The sequence below is a fragment of the Rissa tridactyla genome, chromosome 1 (assembly GCF_028500815.1).
Source record: "Rissa tridactyla isolate bRisTri1 chromosome 1, bRisTri1.patW.cur.20221130, whole genome shotgun sequence".
Taxonomy (NCBI): Eukaryota; Metazoa; Chordata; class Aves; order Charadriiformes; family Laridae; genus Rissa; species Rissa tridactyla.
The window spans coordinates 217,121,238-217,144,829 of NC_071466.1; the positions used below are offsets into that span (position 1 = coordinate 217,121,238).

The 23,592-nt window shown below is 46.2% G+C and overlaps 1 protein-coding gene across 1 annotated transcript in view; it reads left to right on the plus strand.

Moving 5' to 3' along the window:
* The window catches only part of EXOC4 (exocyst complex component 4), a 430,815-nt gene that overhangs the window by 365,188 nt on the left and 42,035 nt on the right, over nt 1-23,592 (plus strand). Inside the window, exon 14 of the mRNA XM_054189731.1 lies at nt 5,625-5,803. Coding sequence (XP_054045706.1) covers nt 5,625-5,803 — 179 coding nt within the window. The remainder of the gene's footprint in view (nt 1-5,624; nt 5,804-23,592) is intronic.

Below are 23,592 nucleotides of genomic sequence, written 5' to 3' on the forward strand. Positions count from 1 at the left end.
TTCAAATAAATTTCAGCGAGAAGATGGCGTGTGATGTTACAGCTTAAAATTGTCAATTAGCGATGTCTGCTTTTTTGACAGTGTGGTGACCTCTCAGCAGAGATTCGGAGCTGCCGCCGATTGCGCCGGTCCCTAATAGAGATGCAGAAATTGTTGCCGAGGCTTTGCAAAATCCCAACGAACCTCAAATCTGGGTCGTTTTTCAGGATGGGCTGGATCTTCAGTCCTTTAAAGCCGAATAGCTCAGGTTGGCGGGGTGAATTTCTCTCCACCGAGGATCCTTTGCAGCAGCTTTTCATCAGGATGGCAACGCCTGTTTGGATGCGCTGCGAAAAGTGGCCTCGATGTGCTGAATTTTTAAAATACCTTCAGGCGCTGAGTCTTTGAAACAAGGGGAACGGCGTCTTTCTGCAGGAGGATGGCTGGGCTGGCTTTTATTGTTCGTGCGGCAGCGAATCATTTCCGAGGGCTTCCCTTTGCAGAAAAAAAACCCCAAAACCCACGTGGGTTATTTGTTTCGGTGCTTGCGCGATTTTTTTTCTGCTTGTCGAACAAATTCTGGGTGCGAGAGGAAGCAGCAAACCACCTTTTCTCTCTTTTCTTTATAAACAAAATCATAATAGGGATTTCTTTGACTGCGTCACGAGGAAATCTGTCGGCCCAGGTAGTTTCCATGTAGTTTTTAAGCACGGTCTCCGGGCTGCCCCTGTGGCTCAAGTGCAGCAACGGGAAACAAATGAGTTGTAGAAATTCCTGTATGACAGAAATGCACAGAAAAATCTACTGATCCAAAAGGAGCTGCGAAGGCGCCATGAAACTGGTGCAAATACTATCGTTATAATCTTTCCATTATGATGCGTATCATGTTTTGAGACTGTATATATACTATACTATACATATTTTAAGTGCTTTATATTAGGTAGCATATTGAGTTGTTACATGGCAAGCTTTTTACCCAGAAACTGTTTTCGCTAACGTTTTCATGGATGTTCAATTTAATGTGGTTTTTGTACAACACCGTGACAAAGCAGTAATCCTTGTTTTGCCAGCTCTTCCTAGAGCATTTGCATCTTTGTCCGGTTCACACTTTAATAGATATTTTTAGGGTATTTCCTCTCCAGCCACAGCTCAGGCCGCTGCTCTTAGCTGCGGTTTAAGTTCTTTTTGTTGCCTCTCCTGTGCAAGCATCCGACGCTCAGCTTTAAGCATCCCTCCGAGGTCTGCGGTCGAGAGGGTATGAGGAAGGACGGGAGGTCAGGAGGTCCTCATTGGGTCAGTGTCTTCCTGCTTAGAATCATAGAATCGTCTAGGTTGGAAGGGACCTTTCAGATCATCGAGTCCAACCGTCAGCCAAGGCCACCACTGACCCATGTCCCTCAGCACCACGTCTACCCGGCTTTTAAATCCCTCCAGGGATGGCGATTCCACCGCTTCCCTGGGCAGCCTGTTCCAAATTTTGACAGCCCTCCTGGTGAAGAAGTTTTTCCTAATATCCACCCTAAAGCTCCCCTGGTGCAACTTGAGGCCATTTCCTCTTGTTCTATCGCTTGTTACTTGGCAAAAGAGACCAGCCCCCACCTCGCTACAACCTCCTTTTAGGTAGTTGAAGAGAGCTTGGTGTCCCCCCTCCTCCTCCAGCTCCACGTGCCCTCCGAGCGAGCTTTTTCCTCGGCATTATTTGACGAAGGGATAATCGACACTAATTTCTTGGCAGAGAAAAGGGAGAGGAGCAGTGAGTGAATGTAAAGCTGCTGCCAAGGGGACATCAGAGACCTCCTTCCTCGTTCTGCAGTATTGATGCGGACACTTGGCTGCTGTTCAGCCCTGCTCTGGCACGGGCAGAGGGCGCCTTCACCGTAGCACAGGTCATCCTGATTTATCACCCGTGCTCTTCCCCGGCCTCTCTTCCCTCACACACGGGTTTCCCGTCCTCTCATGTATATGCTGAAATATGGATGAGGGGAAACCTCGTCTCTTGTCTTCGGTCCCTCTGCTTCCAAGCAGTTTCGTTCAATATGTTGTTTAATTTTATTACCAACTCATCCCTCAAAAACATCTCCAGGGAGTCCCCCTTGGAGGAGAGGAGGGTGAAGCCAATCTGCCTGCAGAAGACTTCTTTGGGGAACCAGGACATCAGCCTCTCCCCATCCATGGGGCCCATGCCAAGGATGCGCTGTGCATCCTATAGAGTATCCATGAGACCAGGGTGGATCTAAAGCGGACGCATTGGTGGTCATTGCGTTTGGAAAGTGACAATAAAAAAATAAGAGAAATTTAGATGGTTTAACAAAGGGAAACAAAATGAGGTGCTTGGTTAATCGGAGGAGTAAGCCAACGCAGCCGGCCTGCTCTGCCAAATCGGAGATTTAAGAGGGAACCCGATTGCGATGCGCACAAATCCGCTGGGAATGGAGGCTGTAGCGGTGTGGCACAAGCAGCAGGTCTCGGTGTAAGGAAGAGGGAGCTCCCACAAAGAAACAGCCGGACCGGGAAGAAAGGCATTTGAATTCGCTTTATCCGCAGTGAGGTTGATACGCAATATTAATCTCCGTCTTGAGCGTGGATATATGCACAGCTGAATTAATCGCAGGAGAGTGGAGCATTGCCTTTTGTTAAAACGGTGTGGTTTTTACTTCATTCGGTTGTGAGGCTTTCTTGCCTTCTAAAATATATCATCTCCCCGGCTGGAAATTTCCATCGTTGGGCACTCACCAAAAGTTGCGGGATCTTTTCTTGTTCTCAGAAGCTTTGGCAAAGTCCAGACCTTCGTGGGTAAGGTAGGACGGGATTTGAATTTTCAAAACGGTGGTAATTCAAACCAAGGTTACCCACGGCACCATCAAAAAACCAGAAATTAAATGCAGAAGGTGGTTGCCGATCTCTTTGTGTGTGCTGGCTCTGCCGTAGAGACACACATACCAATACAAATGTGACAAGTATTGGCTGAGGAACTGTATGGAAATCAAAGGTTGGAAGATGCTATTTTAACGCAGGTATGCAAATGAGCAGAGTTAAGGCTGGATATTTAGTTGATTTGGGTTTTTTTATATCCTTCCAGTTAAGTGTTTAGCCCTGCAAATTTAATAAAGACAAAGAAAGGCACGTAGTGAATATTCTGTCAAGCAGGCATCCATAACACGAACGAAAATTTGCTTCAGGGAGAAGCTAACAGCAGGTTTAAATTGAAATTACAGGAATCTACCAGAACTTTTTACAGTTATCTTCTAAAAGGGAGTTACTTGCTGACGGTTGTCTCTGTTATAGGGTTCTGTTTGCGCGAAAGAGTGAAGTGGGGTTTCTGCAGTCAAGGAGATGTATTAAAGAAAACAATTAAATATATTTGCTGCCCTTTTGGTACAAACGTCCATTGTTTTAGAACGAGTGGCAGAATCGCATTGATCCCAACAACATTTTAGAGTATCCCATAGAAGGCCTTATTTGTGTTCCTCCCAGGAGCAAAAATAGGAAATACACCATGCTTTGTGTTATATAGATGTTTCCCAGCCTGACTGAAAGCACTGTATTATTCATGCACAGGCTAGTCATCCAAAGCAGTGCCAAAACAGTTTCTCTTTATGTGTGGGAGAGCAGAAGAGTCGTCCCTGCGATAAAACCGGATCTGTAATCGCGGCTGTGGGCAGTGGCGGGGTAGTGACTCCTCATTTTAACAGCTCTCAAGTTGTGGTTCCCAAAAAGAGTGCTTTTTCAGTGGCATTTTGTATTGGAAAGCCATGTTAACGAAGGTAGGAATTCACAAAATGTTTCATTTCTTATTTTTCCGAGTGACTGGTGGAGTTGCCAGTGGGATTTAATAGTCTCAGTCAACAGGAGTGGTTTGGTTGGAGAGGGAAGAGCATATCTGTAAATGTCTTCTGCTCCACAGGAACAGATGAGGATATGAGTGTTTGTAGGTGAGTAGAGCTGAGTGAGGTGTTTCGTGTTTGCCGTAGAAGTCAGCAACGTGTTTTCCGTGAATGGACGATTGTGCTTTACCAAAGGAAAAGATGTTCAAGCCTGGCTTTGAGCTTGTCCACCCAGTTCAACCTTGTATTCACCTTCAAACACCCGTGTGGACTTTGGATGAGATGCTCAGCTGTCCTCACTCCCCAAAGCTTTGCAGCCTCTCATGACTATCTAATACCCAGTCAGGGAAGCTTGTTAAGGGCTTTCCTGAAGTTCAGAAAGGGTTTAATATATTTCCAATAGCCAGAGCGGATCAAAATGAGCCCCATCTTGCAGAGAGGAAGAACAGCTGAATTACCACTGCCATAGTCCACTGGAGCTGGAGATGTTCCTCTGTCTCAGTTCTCAGACACAGCCATCAGATAAGGATTCCTCCCAAGCCATAGTACAGCCTAAGGCAGCGTATTTTTTTATTGTCAAGGAGAAGAAAATCCTCGAAGAGATTTTTTTTAACGAAGGCTATTTTTATTTTTTGCCCCTAACGAATTCAATGGAGCAATTTAAAACCATTTCAGGGCTGTTCTTTCTTTTTTTTTCTTTTTCTCAAGTGACAGTGAAGTCCCACAAATCTAGGCAGGCGTTGGCAATAAAACCGCTTAGATAGTATCTAAAATGCCCCGGGTGGGATTATTCTGCTGCAGCTTGCTGCAGCTATTCTGCTCAGCAGCATCATTCCGCATTGTAAGTTCATAAAAGAGCTAATGACAGGAAGTGGAGATTTGCAAAGCTGAATGAAAGTGGAATGCAAATTCATAACAAAAAGAGCAACTAATGACGGGAAGAGGGTACTGAGGACCGTGGTAAATGTGCCGCTTAGAGTCTTTCACTGAAATGCACTTGGTTTCGGCCAGGAGCTGTTGTAATGAGATGTAGGAACCACGTCCTGATTTTCTCCATCCTAACGGCACACAAAAAGTCATGCCGGAGGAGAGCTCCTTTACCTGCAAAATTGCCGTGCAAATCATTCTGGGATGTAACCAAACAAGCTCTTCTTGGAGACAGGTATTGGGAAAGCTAAATCTGAATGTAAAAGATGGAACGTGACAGTGGAGTGAGCAGTTAGACCCCTTAAAAGAACTTTTTTCAGCTTTTTGGGGGTAAGCACGTTTGTCCTGGACATCATTTTTCACCAGGTGCTGTCTCCGTGCAAGTAAAATAACACACGGACCAATATTCAGAGTCATTTGTTTGTCACTTTGTCATGATAAGCCATCGGGTTCCACAGGAAATTTCTTTTGATAGATGTCTGGAAAAAAAAGTGAATAGGGGATCGGAAGAGCTGATTTACAAGGGAAGATTAAAAGTACTGCATGCGCGTTACTTGTTCATATCACAGGGAGACATGGAAATGCTGCGTGTCTCAGGAAGGTGTAGGTGGTGGGTGGGGGGAAGAGGTGCGGGAGTTGATTGGGATGAAGTTTGTAACTATGAGGAGATTCAGAGATTGTAGATGCGGGGAGAAGGATAGAAAAAAACCTCCCTGAGGTAAAGGTGTCATTCACTGTAACGAGACTTCAAAAACTCTGCCAGACGACGTTCTGGAGACCCCACGCTGGAACAGGTCTACATTGGCTGGTTTGACCTTCTCCATGGTGTAACTGGTGTCTCCCCCTCGCTGTCCTGTGCTGTGTTTCTGAAGGTGGCTTTGGTTTGCATTTCAGGGCTGCTTTCGGCAAAGAGTCAGAAGTTCTCATCGGCAACCTGGGAGATAAACTCATCCCTCAACAGGAGATCCTACGGGACGTCAGTGACCTGAAGGCCTTGGCCAACATGCACGAGAGCCTGGAGTGGTTAGCAGGTCGCACCAAGGCAGCCCTCTCCAACCTTTCAGCCACCCAGAGTAAGTAGCTCCCGTAGGAGAACCTTCGTCTTAGAAATGGAAACCAGTCTAAATAGGGGATTTTAGCAGGAGTGGGCATTTTTGTTCTTGATTTCAAAGCGGGTTTGTGTCAGAGGGGAGTAGAAAGCAAAGCAGATCCATCTCTTTCTTCCTGGTGTGACATCTGCTCAGCCTGTGGTGGGCACCAGGTGAGGCTGCCAGGGGCATCACTTCTAGCACAAGCTCTGAAGGGTCTTTCAACGCTTGAGCTTTTCAGCAGTCCCTGCTCATGACGTTGCACAGGGGCAGGTATCGGTGCCGAGACAGGTTTCATTTGCTTTAAAGCATCGCTACATCACTGAATATTTGAAAATAGATATGTTTTATAAATTCAATAGAGAAATTGAGCGGGTCTTAATGAGGAATGTCACTGGGGCACTGATGCTCAGCCTGCAAAGGCAGAAGCAACCCTTGGTGAAGTGGGGTGCCGGGAGGCCAGAGACGGGGGACCCTGGAGACTCCACTTCTGCTCCTGGCTGTCAAGGATTGCCCACACTACCTTTGTGAGATCGTTTCGCTTCTCTGTGCTTCAGCTTTCGCTCCTTCTCCCAAGGAATAGCGATTTTTTTTTTTTACGTCTGGGAAGCGCTAGAGGCGTGATTAGTGTTGCTTCTCTTCTCATCGCTGTCGTTGGTGTTGTTTTCACGGGGTCACGTTCAGAGGAGGGTTGTGGCTGTGCCCCAGAAGTTGAGCTCGGCGTAAACAGAGCTCCGCTCTGCTGCTTTCCACCAACACCTTCCCACTGTTATTAAATCACGAGGAGTCACCTGTAGCTCAGCAGACACGGGGTTGAGCTTTTTCTAGGGCCAGGGGTTTGGGTCTCACCTGCCTACTGAGACATTCCCAATAGCTGTCCTGTGTCACAGGTTGTCCCTGGGGAGGTGGCCGTGCATTTGTTAGAGCACTTCATATTGCCCTAGATCCCTGCAGTAAACTGTTGGGTGTTTTACAAGTATTGAACATCCTCTGATGTCTAGGGATTATATTAAACGCAGCTGCCTCAGGTGTGGAAGGCGGAATCTCCGCTACGCTATAAATAAGGAGCAGAGGAGAAGGCCCAGGGAAGTGCTGGAATCACCATCCCTAGAAGTATTTGAGAGATGGGTAGACGTGGTGCTTAGTGACGGGGTTTAGTGATTGTTTTCTCAGTGTTATGTTGATGGTTGGATTCAATGGTCTTAAAGGTCCCTCCCACCCTAGACCTATGATTCTATGAAAGCATTGCATAAAAAATTCCACACGACTTGGTGGGATCCCAGGACACATGGGGAGGCAGGGAGGACTCATGGCGTTTCTGCAGTTTGTCCCACAAATAGGGAGCAGGGTCCTGGGGGAAGGCACCCACAGAGGAGCAGGACTGCGGGTGGCCAGATCTTCTGAGCTCTCCTGGGAATTTGGCCTTGAAAATCACCTCAGCCTTATTTTTGGGGGCAAGTGATGGGGGAAATTTGCTGGTGCTAAATAAAGTTGTTAAAATAATCGTCCCTTGACAGCAGAGCATCTCTAGTTGACTGGCAAACCTTCCTACGGCTTATAGCTCTAGACTAGAGCAGGACCTTTGAACTCGTTACTGCAGCTGGCTGCCATCAGTTTGTTGGGATCCAGAAGGATAATTAAGATTATACAATCAGCCAACAACTAAAGACCCCAAATACCACAAGTAGCTTGAATATTCCTGTAACCCATACTTTGAGTTCTCAATGGCCGAGTGACAGGAGGAATCGCTGTGCTCTCACGGAGTGTGCTTTAGAAGATTATTAAAAAAAAAAAAAAAATCAAAGAAAACAAAACCTAATGGAAACTGCTATCAGAGTTCAGTAGCCAAATGTTTATTCACAGAACTTTAGTTACTGGGAGAGTTCTTGGGGCTGAGGAGTTGTGCTCTGACAGTCAAAGCTGTTAAAAATAAAAACATCATTTATAATTTCAGTTCCAGTTGAAACTGAATTTTTTTAATAAATCAATATTTTCCGAACATAAAAGGGCATGAGCGTGACTTTCAGGCTTCTGAGAGGACGTTACACGCAGCAGTGAATAAACATAAAAGTACGGCGTGTAATATTTCACTTGGCAGCGTCCTCCTGACAATAAAAATTCATCTTCCTTTGTAATAACTTTATACCAATGCACTAAAATGTCTGTACACAAATGCCAGGAGTATCTGAAACAAGAGGAAGAACGAGCAGTGTTAGAAAATGATAGAGGCTGTTGACCTCGTGGTTATAAATGAAACCTGGTGGAGTGTATCTCATAAATGGAACATCAATAGAGCTGCCTGCAATCTATATGGGAGAAGTAAAAAGCGATGCCGTGGGGCAGAGGCGGTGGCGTAAGTCAGATGTATTTACAAATCCGGGAAGGTGCAGTGATTTACAGGGGAGAGCAATCCTTTTGGGGAAGAACACAAAGAGTAAACAACAGAGGGAAAACGAGATGAGATGTCTCTTTCCATCCCACCTGGACGGGAGGAGAACGGCGATGCAAATGTGCTCGGACTGAGCCGAGAGGCGGAAAAACTAAAACTACCTATTGTTTCAGAGATTCATACAATGTTAATGCCATTAACGCTCAGCTGTCATCCGAGATAGTCTGTTCTTTTCTGTCGTGGGTTGATCATCTGCATTTCTGAGCGTCTCTTTGCTGGAAGCCGCGGCATGTTAATGAGCAGCAGTGGGAGGGAGGAGGGGAAAGAACTGACCGAAAGTAAAGCTAAATAAAGAGGTTTTCTGCCACGCGCCGAAGCTCACCAAATTCAGGCTCAGATCGCCATAAGTGCAGCCAGCTTTGTCATTTCAACATCATTAACTTTAAAGACATGCCCCCGTGAAACCCAAGCATTCCAGTTCAATGCAACTGGAGTCCGTGTTTCGTCACACACAAGCCAACGGGCCATTAGTCACCCCGCTCTCTTTTGTGGTAGCTGACTTTGGGCAGGTGACAGGTGTTATATTCCTTTGAGCAGCTCTGTCTTCTGCTTTATTTTTCTCCTTGGACTAGATGCTACATTGAAGTGCCTAAGAGCGGTAATCTCATGAACTGGTAGCAGTGGTGGGGTTTTATCTTCCGTGCTTGCCGCATGTTGGGCCGGTGCATGATGGGAACACATGTCCTGGTCTTTGATCGTTTCTCTTTTCTGTCCCAGTGACTTGAGAGTAAATCTTGGTCCCACTGAGGGCATCGCCAAGCGCTCAGTGAGTGATTTGGACCAGAATTTTTGATGCAATGCGAGAAATCATAGAATCATAGAATCTTCATGGTTGGAAAGGACCTTTGAGGTCATCGAGTCCAACCATACACACACGCAAAAAAACCCCTACAATCTCTGCCACTAGAGCATGCCCTGAAGTGCCACATCTAGACGTTTCTTAAACACCTTGAGGGATGGTGACTCAGCCACCTCCCTGGGCAGGCTGTTCCAGTGCCTGACCACTCTGTCAGTAAAGTAATTCTTCCTGATATCTAATCTAAACCTCCCCTGCGGCAGCTTCAGCCCATTTCCTCTGGTCCTGTCATTATTCCCCTGGGAGAAGAGGCCAACCCCCACCTCTCTCCACCCTCCTTTCAGGTGGCTGTAGAGGGCAATGAGGTCTCCCCTCAGCCTCCTCTTCTCCAAGCTAAACATGCCCAGCTCCCTCAGCCTCTCCTCATATGCCCTGGTCTCCAGAGCCCTCACCAGCCTGGTAGCTCTCCTCTGGACACGCTCCAGCACCTCAATGTCCCTCCTGTACAGAGGGGCCCAGAACTGAACACAGCACTCGAGGTGAGGCCTCACCAGTGCCGTAATCTCCAAGAAGTTCATGATATGCTGGTGGTGGCCTCGTATTCCTTGCCTGTAGGAGGTCGGTAGCTTTTCCAGCAAAGCTTCCTTGGCTGCAGTTGGGCAATTCATAGGCACAGCTATAGGTATTCAGAAACCCCAAGCTGGAGCTGGGCAGGTATGGGCGTGTTTTGGGAAATCATGAAAAGGGGGCTGCCGGTTGGTGGCTTTTTGGTGAGACTGTCAAAAGGCCCCTTCCTAAAGATAAAAATTCAATAACATTTTGCTGTGGCTGTGCCACAATTATCGCTCATTTAAAAACAGTCTTGCTAATAGAGTGTTTTATCATGCTGGCCAGTCTCTGCGTTCTTCATTATTTAGTGTTTGCTAAGCTGATGGCTCTTCCATAGCTCTTCCCTTATCTGCACTCCTTCAGAATTGGATTTTATATTTCCCGAACCAGTCAGATATGACAAAGTCATTTTCTTTTTCTCTTGTCTTTTGAGGGAATACAAACTTCTTTTTAACAATACCCATTTAAGGATTAAAGTTGCTGGAAGAAGATGAATTAACTGAGGAAGTCAAGTAAATTTTCAATAGGTTATACATGAAAATGGAGGTGGGGTTTCCTCTCCTCTTCCTCTCCTGCTTCTCTGCCTGACCATGTGCAGATACAACCTAGACTCATCCTTTTCCCTTGCCGGAGCTTCAGCCTTCTGAAGCCCTCTGAATATTTTACAAAGAAGGAATTATTATGCACGATGAAGAAGTTGGGACAATCTTTACATCTTTAAGATGGTTGCATGCTGCGTGTAGGTAGGAAGATGAAAGATTAGCCATTAGCTGAGCGAGTCGCAGCCATCCTTTTAAATTCAGCTCTTGGCATCTCCTGACTTCAGATCCTTGTAGTCAGCAGTTACCGACTGACTGGCTCGAACGTTGAGTTTGAAATTACTTTCTCACAGAGCTCACATGAAACAGGATTGTCTTTCTCTTCTAGGTGGCTTATTGGAAATAAAGTTTTTGCACGTGCACCATGTGTCCACGTATGTTTATAGATCAGTAGACACCCTTGCACCCACCCAAAGGTTTTCTTAGGGTATCATGTTCACTTTCTATGTGTGCTTTCTTTTTCTTATCCTTAATGAAGAAAATACGATTTTAGTACCTTAACCATTTGATCTAGAAAAACAGGACTCCGGCAGTAGTCTCAAGAAAAACATCTCCTCTCCTGTCATTACCTTCCCCACAAGAAGAAAATCTCTTTAGAAAAGGATGCTGATGCTCCATGTTTAGTCAAAATAGGGAGGTGCATCAAGGACCCTCCCTGAGAGGAAGCATTGGGTCAGGAGGGTGTTGAAATCAAGGCAGAAATGGAAAAAAAAACTTGAATGTTTTTATTGCGGGCTGTTTGTTGGGTTTTTGTAGCACCCCAGGTCCTGGATTCATGCAATTGCTTGAGCATCTTCGTGTATCTGAAGGATCTGAAGTGTGAAGGACTCAAAGCGTACAGTTTTTTAAAACCAGCCCTAAACCAATGATTTCTTTGACAGTTGTGAAAGAAAGCTCTTGACTTTCAACACCAGCTCCTCCCTGTCTCCTAGTGCGCCTTGGAAGTTGGCACTGGAGCAACGATTCCTTAAAAAGCAAAGATTCAAAGTCTTTGACACCAACCTGCTTCAAAGAGGCATCGGGCTGACCCTGTGTCTGCAGTGGCAGAAACGAGAAAGTGAACTCTCAGTAACTGAGGAAGAGTATGAGTACATGCTTGGAATTAACCTCTGTAGCTCAGCCCTGCCTACCTATGGGGGAAGCACGCCAGCATTAGAGGAGATGCCTGGGAGACCTCCTCCAAGGACTCACTCCATCGCTGGCTCCCCAGTTCAAGAAGGACAGGGAACTACTGGAGAGAGTCCAGCGGAGGGCTATGAAGATGGTGAGGGGACTGGAGCATCTCTGTGCTGAGGGAAGGCTGAGAGCCCTGGGGCTGTTCAGCCTGGAGAAGAGCAGACTGAGAGGGGATCTCATCAATGCTCATCAATAGCTAAAGGGTGGGTGTCAGGAGGATGGGGCCAGACTCTTCTCAGTGGTGCCCAGCGACAGGACAAGGGGCAACGGGCACAAACTGGAACATGGGAAATTCCATCTCAACATGAGGAAAAACTTCTTTCCTTCGAGGGTGGCAGAGCCCTGGCACAGGCTGCCCAGAGAGGTGGTGGAGTCTCCGTCTCTGGAGACATTCCAACCCCGCCTGGACGCGTTCCTGTGCCACCTGCTGTGGGTGACCCTGCTCTGGCAGGGGGTTGGACTAGATGATCTCCGAAGGTCCCTTCCAGCCCCTACAATTCAGTGATTCGGTGGCTGCCGTGCCCTTGAGGACATCTTAACCCCGCTGGTGCCAGTAAAGCTGTACCCGCAGCAAAACAAGCAGGAGGAAGCCGTTTCTCCGCTGCCTGCTCGTCGCTGCACAGACACGAATTGCTCCCTGGCAGAGCTGGGTCTCCGCTCCGGCGATTTGCATTAGACACGGAGCTAATTCCTGTGTTAGGTTAAGCCAGCTGCAGGCAGGTTTAATGAGAAACGTGGGAATGCCACGCTCCCTTTCCAAAGGAGGGGTTTGTATGGACCACTGGGGGGAAATGGCTTTCCAGCCCTCCCCATTTCACACGAGCCATATTCGGGGGGTGGAGATGAGCCAGCTCCGAGCAGGACGCTGCCTGTCCCCACCTCTGCCATCCATCCCGCCCTGACAGCCGTCGGCAGGCTGTGTACGTAATGTCAATATGTCAAAGTGATGCAGATGCCCATACATAGACTGGGAGATGAATCCCTCTTGTTCTTCCCAAGGAAGTCCTTTCCCATTGGATTCTTATCTCTGGGTTTTTTCACCCATTTGAGCAATTAAATTTGTACCTCATGACGTACGTGTTAGAATAGAATAGAATCATCTTGGTTGGAAGGGACCTTTCAGATCATCGAGTCCAACCATCAGCCTAACCCTGCCAAGTCCACCACTAACCCACGTCTCTCAGCACCACGTCTACACGGCTTTTAAATCCCTCCAGGGATGGTGGTTCCACCACTTCCCTGGGCAGCCTGTTCCAAGGCTTGACAACCCTTTTGGTGAGGAAATTTTTCCTAATATCCATCCTAACCTCCCCTGGTGCAACTTGAGGCCATTTCCTCTTGTCCTATTGCCTGTTCCTTGGGAGAAGTGACCGACTCCCACCTCTCTACACCCTCCTTTCAGGGAGTTGTAGAGAGGAGATGGAAAAGCCAATGTGGAGCCAAATACAAAAAGCCAGTGTGGAGTTTGTTACTGTCACAGGCTTTATCTAGGAATTCAACAGGATTCAATTATCTAGGAATTTTCCCGTAGCACTCTCAATTCCCCCTGCCACGTTGCAGTGCAATCCTGTGGTTTCCAAATTCGGAGCCTCAAATCCCGTGTGGGGTTGTGAAGCAGCCAGGTGTAATTGCAGAAATGAAATAAAAGCACAATGAGGACACCAACAACAAAGCTTAGGAGTCATTGGCTTCACCTATTTGTGTTGCAGAAAGAGGGTGGCTCTTCCCTGGAAGCTGGGTCTGGTTAGGAACGCCGTCAGGATCCAGTTTGTTCTGTTAGTTTGTTTTTAAGGTGTTATAAAACGAGGAGATTTGTTCAGGGGCATTGCAGGGTGCACAAGGACGGAGTTTGGCCCTTCTGAAGTATCTAAAAGGGCATTCAGCCTCTTAACTTCTTTATCCAAGGTGCTTCCAAAGCAGGTAATTTTCTCCTGTTCGGGGGTGCTTTCACCCCAAAATCGAAGGGCAACGTGCAGAAGATGCTTTCACCACTTCTGCGGATGGGCAGCCCTTCACCCTCCAGACTTGCAGCGGTGCGGGTGAGCTACGACTTCATTCAAAAGCAGGCGGGGGAGGAAAAAAAGGTTTGTGCTGCAGCTTTTTACCAAATACTGCAGCTCTCTGTCATTGGCTGGTGCTTATTAATGATAACAGTGAGCATTTGCATTGCCTTTCCCAGCCATAGACCTCCAAATACTTTGAAAAGGTTAGTGAAGGCCATTACAGGATCAAGACTATCCCGGACCGCTTGGCTCCCGGAGGGTCAGCCTCCCCTTTTCCCTGGCTCCGTACGCCTCCTTGTGCTCAAATAGCCTTTGATGGCTAATAGAAAGCATCCCGCAACACTCGAGAAAGTGATGCCTTTTAAAAGTGATGGCGGAGCCCCTTTCTACCACTCTGCCGGAGTAAAGGAGCTATAATTCAGAGTCACTTTAAGGCCCCTTTCTGCTGACAGGAGTGGTGTAAAGGGGGCTCAGTACAAATGAAAATCAGGCCCGATGCGGTGGTAAAATTGATGCCTTTTCATTTCGCAGTCGGGCCACACAGCGGTGGTGAACTCAGATGGGTCTTTGTGTTTAACCCCGGCGTTTCTAATGAACTGAATTCAGCTCTTAAATGGGGCTATATTTCTCTCAAGTTGGAAGCTTATTTTTTTTTTTTCTGTCAACTGAACTTGTAACACATCTTGCTGTATCGATTGCTCGTGGGGAACTTTTTTTGTAGAGTTCTATTAATAGAGAACCTTATTTAAAAGCCAGATTAAAGATGATCAACACGCGCCTAACCTCATGCAGGAGAAGGACGCAGTGAATGCTCTTGCTTTATTATTGCAACAAAAGCAAATTTCTTTCTAAAACAGAAAAAGCTGCAATTTTTTCCCAAATGCAAACCATCTGCCGTTAACTTAAAAAGATAAATCTTGAGTGCTCGTATTATTTGATGAATATCTGTTGCTTCAATATAACTTAATCTAAATGACAGCTTTCCATTTTATCTTCTTAAGCTGTCTCATTTTCCAATACTTTTTTTTTTTCTTCTGTTCCACTCACTGAACAGTTGGTGCTCTTCTGCAATTGCTCCAAACGTGATCAGATCCCCTTCTCAGGTGCCCTGAGCCTTCATAATACGATCATCTGTAATGTCTTTTTCCCTCTCATCGCCGTTCACGCATCATCTGCCTGGAGATCTGGTGTCCTGGGGTCATCCCTTTCCACCCCTGCCTTGCAGACTGTTTGCTCAGAATCATGTGAACTCAGATTCTGTCTATGGAGCGTTTTATAGACAAGCACAACTTGACCCCGTCCATGCCCTGAGCTGCCCGCAAGTTACATGAATGTGGGTAAGCCTGCAATGGGCTCGCGATTGTCAAGCCCTGCAGCTGGGGAGATCGTATTAAATTGGCCTGGGAACGGCTGGCTCAAAATGCCGTTGGACGTCTTCATTCGCGTCTAGTTGGTTCAGAGGGGAACCAGAGGAAGCTAAAAGGAACAGGTCGTCTTGGGCAGCTTATCTGCATTGGCAGGGCTCATGTTGACAGCTCCCTCTTGTCAATCCCATGGTTCATCCTGTTCCTGTGCTGACATATCTGGGATGCTGCAGAGATGGCCAGTGTCATCTCCTTGCTGCTACAAACCCCACCATTGTCCACAGCAAGCTTGGGGCTGGCATTTACTGAAGAAATGAGATACCTGCCTCGACTCAGGGGTTTCCCCAGGTGGGACTCCCCTTGAGCAAGGACATACTGTGTTCAGTTTTGGGCCTCTCACTACAAGAAAAACGCTGAGGTGCTGGAGCGTGTCCAGAGAAGGGCAACGGAGCTGGTGAGGGGTCTGGAGCACAAGTCTGGTGAGGAGCGGCTGAGGGAGCTGGGGGTGTTCAGCCTGGAGAAAAGGAGGCTGAGGGGAGACCTTCTCGCTCTGACCTGGTGGGGTTTGGTCTTTTCTCCAAAGTAACTAGTGATAGGACAAGAGGAAAAGGCCTCAGGTTGCACCAGGGGAGGTTTAGATTGGATATTTGGAAAAATTTCCTCACCAAAAGGATTATCAAACCTTGGAAGAGGCTGCCCAGGGAAGTGGTGGAATCACCATCCCTGGACGTATTTAAAAGCCGGGTAGACATGGTGCTGAGGGACATGGTTTAGTGGTGGTTTTAGCAGTGCTGAGTAAATGGTTGGACTTGATGATCTTAAAAGTTCCTTCCAACCATAACGATTCCATGATTCCATGAAGGGAGATCTTTGCCATCCTCAGGCACAGTAAAATGTGGATCTGCCAAGTCCAAATCAAACCATCTGTGATCATCTGCCAATTAATCACCATTTATAGTTTTATTAGAAGCTACAAATGTACTTACACTTACCTAAAGCTGCTACAAACAGGTTGGAGACTCCTAGCTAATATTTAGACCTTGAGTTGAGCAGATACATCATGTTGCCTGGAGTTACTCCATGCTGAATAGTAAAAGCCTAATGGGGAAACCAGTGTCAGAGTGCAGAGGCCTTTCAGAAGACATTTGGAGAGGAAATATTAAGTATCCATCAGTATCCTGACTTAGAGCATTTATGAGCCTTCTATCAATGACTCCAAGAGCCATCAGCAACACTACGGATGTGTTTTCCCTCAAAGAGCCTCCAGATTGAATGGGTTGATTTAACATATCAAAATGGAATTATTTTTGCTCCTCTAAGTGCCAATGCAGCAAAATTGTCTTGGATCCGAAAGCAAAGCTGTGTCTATTGGTCTCTTAACACCAACTGAAGCTGACCAAGAGCTGAGCAGAGTAATTCAGGCAGCGAGCAAAAGTCCAGCTGGTACCATCTTAGTTGAGTTGGTTTTGGAGGACTAAAGCCACAGAAAATTTGTTTGGGACAGCAAAGTGGTAAGACTAAACTTCAAGACCAGCAGGGAACTGCTGACCTCGTGAAGACACAATGACTGTTTTGGTAAAGCCTGGGCATTAGGAGATTCTTGTGGTTTGTTTTATAACGATCACCATAAAATTTCATAGCTCAAATATAGGTCTGCTTTGGTGGGTCCCAGGGAATGAAGCCACACAATCATCATCCAACTAAAAGCTCTTGTTTTCTTGTCAAAGTGATTTCCTGGTGCCTTTCAATGCCTTTTTTTTTTCCCCTTGAATGTCTGCAACGAAGCTGTTCTTATGGATTAGTGGTTGCTGCTTTCCCCAGCCTCGATGCTTTACATCAAATATTTAATGGTTAGAAAATGAGACGTCGGTTTTCTGACCTGGATGCTCAGCATTTGTCATTCTTTATCTCACACAATGGGCACACCACCGTGATGCAGTCCCAGTATTGATCTGGTGCCGTGGGGTCAGCACTTAGATTACCGTCATGATTACACTAATTACTCTCGTTCCATCTTTCTTTCCTCCCACCCACCAGCCTTAAACGCAGGGGATTGTCATGTAAATAAGTAACCTAATTAGCAGTGCTTTCAAACTGTTTTACAATGAGGATCCCTCATGAGTAATACCAGCAAATCAAGGTTTTTGTGGACATAACTCCAAAGACCCTGCTGTCTACTCCAGTTGGTTCAATGCATTAGAATCTGTTTATCTCTTCTGAAGAAAATGACTCACTGATGTCAAAGATTAATAGCACTAAGTCCATCGGCTTCTCCGTGGTTGTTAGAGGTGACAGCTTACTGTAGTGTGGAAGGGGCAAAATCATTTCCAAAACTAGGCGACCAGACTCAAAAGCGTGGTCAACCGTTGACGTCACCGGTGAGTCACTTTGCCACGGTGCGTGAGGTATAGGATTATTCTGATCTAACCAGCATTTATATTCCTATGGGACTTGGGGCAAATGACTCTTAAATAAGCAGGAATTGTGGAGAAGTCAGACTATGAGTCTGATGCAAAACGTAACTAATGTTCCTGTTGATGTTAAGGTCGTCTTTGTGCTTGTCTCCTTTCCTCTGAGTGCATTCCGTGTGTTTCCCATTCTTCAGCCTACGTTTGAAATCCCTTTGTAGTTCCCATGGATATTCAGGTTCACACCTTCCTCTAGATCCTCCTGGACAAGACTCAGTCATTCTCGTTTGTCTTCCGGCACAGACCTCCCTGCTGCTCCTCCTCTTGTTTTGCAAACCAATCTATTAAAAACAAACAGCCCCCAAAACACTACTGTCTATAATTGTCAACACTCAAAAAAGGATCGTTAAGGTATCTACTTACCTGTATTTATTTTCATTACACGTTCTTCGCCTTGTCCTTAGTTCTTTGCAAAGAAGAGCAGTTCAGCTCTTGGGCATCAGGACACCAGTTGACTTCAGCACTTCTTCTTCTTGCTCTTCCAGTGAGTACAATAAACTGGGAGGTTTAAGGTCCTTTTAGAAATACATTCCTCTCAGAACATCTTCTACCCAGAGGAATTTTGCAGTGATGATGTTTTGGGGGCATTTATTGGCAAGATGCAGCTCAATCATAGGATCATAGAATAGTTTGGGTTGGAAGGGGCCTTTAAAGGCCATCTAGTTCCAACCCTCCTGCGATGAGCACGGATATTTTCAACCAGATCAGGTTGCTCCAAGCCCCATCCAGCCTGGCCTTGAATGTTCACAGGGATGGGGCATCCACAGCTTCTCTGGGAAACCTGGGCCAGGGGCTCACCACCCTCACAGCCAAGAATTTCTTCCTCAGATCTCATCTCAATCTCCCCTCTTCCAGTTTTAAAACCCTTCCCCCTCATCCCATGGCTCCCCTCCCTGCTCCAGAGTCCCTCCCCAGCTTTCCTGGAGCCCCTTTAGGGACTGGAAGGGACTGGAAGGTCTCCCTGGAGCCTTCTCTTCTCCAGGCTGAACCCTCCCAGCTCTCTCAGCCTGTCCTCATGGAACATCATGGAGGAGTCTGAGGAAAGAAAAGAAAAAGTTAAATTTATGCTTGTGTTTGCAAGGGAAGTTATGTGGAATCTCAGATGGTTCAAAGCATCACCCCCTTTCCTGGCCCAGTTGACCAGTCCCTTAACACAATGTCTTGCTCCCTCAGTTTTTAGTTCAACGTTGCTTTATAAATGTCCTAATACCAATCACTGTTTGTTTCTTTTCTAGTTCTGAGGAAGCCTTATGTGCAGGTTGACAGCTTTTTATAGATTTGGGAATTTTTTTATATTAACCCTGGTGTGTGACCAGCACCCATCTTCCATATTCTTTTAGCTGCCAAAAAATGCATCAGCTCAGTTCATGTGGGACACATCCTAACAGCCGTGGGGAGAATCTGCCATGAAGTTGGTGCATAAATGTCTGTTTTTCCCCTCTGCCTTGATTCACACAACGTGAATTTTTCCGTAATTTTCCCAAATGCGCCACGTTCCTGCCCAATGATCGCCAGCGAGTTAACGGCGGAACCGGCGTTCTCTGAATCAGATACCATAGCAATGTCATTAATTTGGTGATATGTACATTGTGTTTATTCTGAATGCTGTGAAGCATTCTTTATTAACAGCTGACCTAAAGTCATCTCCATCAGCTGTAAGGACGCGGTGCCTTGTGCGGAGCAGCTGGCCTTGAAGTTTTTCTGTTTTCGTTCCACTCGTTTTTGCTCATTCATTCACAAATATTGACGATTTGTAAAAGGTCTTCTCCGCCTATTGAAAGCACTGACAAATGGGTAAAAAAATCAGTTCGAGGGTGAATTTTTGGCTCTGTGTAGATTGGTGGAAGTGTCTTCGTTGACTTCACTGGAGTTGTGATTTTGCCGTGTCTTTAATGAAAATGAGGTGAAGCGCGTGGCTGATGCTTCCCACAGAGAAGGGTGGGAAACACCGAACAGGCAAAAAATACTTTCTGTAATTCAAAAGCAGATAAATGGGTTTTTACTAAGCTTCCTTAAATCAAGTCCCCTCTGAGCTAATAGAATTCAGCCCAAGAAATAATGTTTCTGAGAGGGGTAGGGAAGGGGAAAGTTACATTATAAATTACTGAAAACAGAAGAATTTAACGCAAAGGAGTTTTTGTAGTTGAGGAGCCCTGGAACAGCAAACCCTGGACTTTTCAAAGAGATCCTTCCATATCCAAAATCTTCAACTGTGGTAACTGTCCCGCTCTTAGCTGCATCTGCACAATTTTGCTTCCTTCGGTGAAAAAAAACCCTGCTCTTCAGAATTTTGTGCATGAACCAAGAGGTTTGGGGGTTTTGTCAAGCCTTTTCCAGTCTTGAATACAAAGTGCTTAAAGAAAAGCGTTGAACAACCAAACCTTCCAGTGGGTTGTTGTACGTTGGAGCCGGAACCTCCCACCACACTATTTGCCTGCCCCTCTTGCTCAGAGATACCTTTTTTTTCCCCCCGTGATAATCCCTTTCCCGAGGCTGCATATTTGCAGAAAGTAATGGAAAACAAACCACTTTTAGAGGAGTTATTGCCTTTTGAAAAGTGCTAATTTCCTTGTGAAATTTATGCCTGCCAGCAGAGGCAGACGAGGAGCTCCGCAGGCAGCTCTAACGAGACAATTCATTAACTAGCGAGTGTACACACGCCATAAAAAACATTAATTCACAAAATGAAAAACTAATAGAGTGTTTAGCCTGTTCTTTATCACCGGTGACAGTCTGTGCTCTCCTCATCATTAGTGTTTACTGAACTGATGGGGACTGCAGCCCTGCCCGCTTATCACCACTCATCGCAAATGAGGTCGCGATGGTTTTTTCCAGCACGGCTGCTTTGTCCCTTCTCCTGCACTGGAATTTTAACATGGAGTGAAAGGCAGAGAGGCATGGAAGGAAGCTCTCAGTGCCAGCCTTCGGTTTTGTCTTGCTTTTCATGGGACTTGGGCACAAATTCTCCTTCCTTCTCCATTTTCATCAGGACCTCAAGGTGATTTGCAAGGGAAAATCCCTTCCTTAAGGGTCATAGAATCATAGAATGTGTTGGGTTGGAAGGGACCTTTAAAGGTCATCCAGTCCAACCCCCTGCAGTGAGCAGGGACATCTTCAACCGGATCAGATTGCTCAGATTGCAGTTGTATCTTCCCATATGGTCCTGGTTACCTCTACTGGAGTACAAGATTCATTAGTAGGAATTTACTATGAATAATATTAATGAGAAGCTCTCCCTGAGCTTGCTTTCTCTTGACTTCTGCTTGTCCTTTCGGTGTTGGTATAACTTTGCCCCTTCAGCACTGGTGAGTGGTTGATCCCAGTAGAAGGTGAGCCGGACCAGTGCTGAGTGTTTAGATAATTCCATCCTCCCATCTCTTGTTTGAAAGGTCCCGACCTCTTAAAGTCTGTCCTTTCTTGGTATTTGTTTGGTTTTAACAAGAATCCCTGCTCTCTCCTGTGTTTCGCAATCAATCGATATGGTCAGCTGTGCGCTCGGGCTGTACGCGCGTGGTAAATGTTCTCCATATCTCGGAGCTTTGCAGAGGCCAGGGTCAAGGAGGAGGGTTGAGGCCATTGCATGGGAGACTCGGTGCTTGGCTTAGGTAGGCGCTGACTGTCGTCACCTCTGCTCATCGGCGCCCACGCTTGTCTGTAGAGACAAGTGTCTGCAGAGACATACCTCTGCAGAGACAAGCTTGTCTTGGAGTCAAGAGTTAATCTTACCCATCGTTGTGGAAGTGAAGGTCAGAGCACTGATGTGCAGAGCCACCGTCCTTGCCAGCTGCATGGGCTAGGGGCCTGCCTTTCGGTTTGGAGACTGTGTGAAGAAGACAGCTGACATCAAAAATCAAAGTGTTAGCTGCCAGATACGTTGGAGGTTGGACAATTTGCCCTTTAAAGGTCCCTTCCAACCCAAACCGTTCTATTATTCTGTGATCTTGGAAGTCTTGGGAGATGTCATTGTTCTTATTCATCTTTTTCTCCATATTTAAAATCTACAAAGAGAACAATTTAGGTAAAAAGGAGCAATGCAGCAATATCTGCAGAAATATTTTAAGTATTCAGCCATATCTAAGAGGCCATATCAAAGGTTCGCACTTCTGAAAAGGAGGGGGAAGATGTCAAACCAAAATCTAGCTTTCGTTCCTGAATTCCTGTAACTCTGAAATGAATCTCGGTGAACTTCGGGAGAATCAAAATCCAGTTCCGGATTTTATGGCTCATTCCAGTCATTTTCTATAAAGCTGCAGCTCTGAGATCCCCAAACAGACCAATTTAGAGGAAGGCAGTGAGTGATCTATGCCTTAGAGCTTCAAATTGTACTCCTGCAGCCAGAACCCGGTCCAAGCGGCCATATGGGTTGCATATAGTTGTTGTCGTTCATTATTTCTCGAGCACCACAGGTGTGCAGAGCCCTTTGCAAGAGGATAAAAAGAGAAGGCCCCTGCTCCTCGGAGAGCTTACGCTCTAAATTAGATTGAGATGGCATCTCGAGAGTGAGAAGAGATCAAAGTGGGAGGAAAGATGCGTAACCATGAAAAGAAAAGCGGCTTGAGCGCAGAGTCCTGGTATTTATTCCCACAGAGAGAAAATCATCTGAGTTGATTTGCTTTGGCTGGTTCTCTTTGGTTGTTTAGGGTTTTTTTAATCTCCAGCAAGTCCTAAACGTATCTCCCAGCTCCTGCAGCCAAACATAGCCATCTCTGTGCAGCTACGTGGTGGCGATGCCCTGTGCCGCTTGTGTCACCTTTCGATGGGGCTGTGGGCATCTCAGCGACGTTCCTGACAAAGCCCTTGCTCACCAGCATCACCACGGTGGCAGCTTTCCTTTAGCCAGCTCTGGCCCAGATTGACAAACCGTGGCTTAACAGAAACAGAGGTGATTTTTGAGCGGTGACATATTTTTTAAAAAAAAACAGTTTCCTTCTGCTGTTTGGCTTCAGAAGACAGAGGTCTCCTGGCATATGTCTTCCTTCAGAAATCTCACCAAAATCGGTCCTTGATGTTGCATGTAATGTGCATGCTGTACTCTTATCTCCTTTAAAAAAACCCCACATAATCACGTATCTCATTCCTCCCAACTTCACCCAATGCTTTTTCCTTTAAATAACCAGATATTCGTCTTTCTTATTGGTGTTAAAGTAGCGATTTTTATCTCCCAGTGGCACTGTCACCTCGTGATGCTAAAAGCTGTAGGAACAGGAGATGTGGAGACCTTAGAGTCAGCCTGAATGGCAGCGAAGGACAAAAACACGAAGGATATTCACGTTATGAAGGATAAAACACACCCTGGGAACTAAAGCATGGAAAGAGAAAGCGGTGCATGAGGTCCCCAGAAAAGTCTCCGGCAGAGAGAAGAGCTGAACCCTGAGTCCCCATAACAGATTTCCTTTTCTTTGTGCCTACTTGCAATTATTTTGGAGTTTCCTCTTCTGGAGAGGAAAGGGGTAAGAAATTCATATTTTAAAAGCTGTGAACTGGTCCCTGATGTTACCTGTGGGGCACAGCAAGCGTTTCGTACTGCATCTCTTTTCCAAATAAGAGGTCTTTTTCCCTGCAACAGGGTTGTAAAATTTCTCCGTGAGCCTTTCCCCTTCCCCCTGCAAAGCAAACGTGGGTCGTGCTATGTAAAGCCTGAGCATGTTGGAGGTTTATTCCTCAGGTTCAGGTTGCACCGGAGATGAGGCAGAGCCTGTAACCTTAGATTGATTTTTCTCCTTGCGCTATTAAGTCATTTAAATCTGTTAGCAGTCACTCTGCTCAAGCGGGGAGCGGGCAGGACGCGCTATTGTAGACCTTGATTGGGTACAGAGGTTTGTTTATGGGCAACCCGGCAGGTTTTGTTTAATATTCCAGAGGTCTGGTAATTTGCATCCATCGATTTACAAGGCACAATCTGTCAAGAGGCACCAGCGTCGCATTGAATTGCAAAATGATTGAAATCATTGGCGACAACGACTGTGTTGAGTTTATTTTTCTCAGGTTTGCTGGAATGAAACGTTCCTTCTCCATGGAGTGAGATATCTTGGCTGGGCTTACAGCAAGCTAGAAGAAATCCCAAACAGAACCATAACTGTTTTCCGGCAGCACGGGAAGATGTCTTAAGACAAATCAAATTCATCTGTTTAGGCTGCAAGACGATAAGGGCCCATGGAGCAAGGTGTTGGCCACTGCTTACCCAACCGTTGGGTATTTTGTCGGCAGGAGGGCTCGTGTTCAAGCTGGTGTAAAGGGGTTATGAAGGTGAAGATGGGGAAGAAGAAGTGGACGGCTGCTGATCTGCTGGTTTGCTTTTCCAGCATTTCAG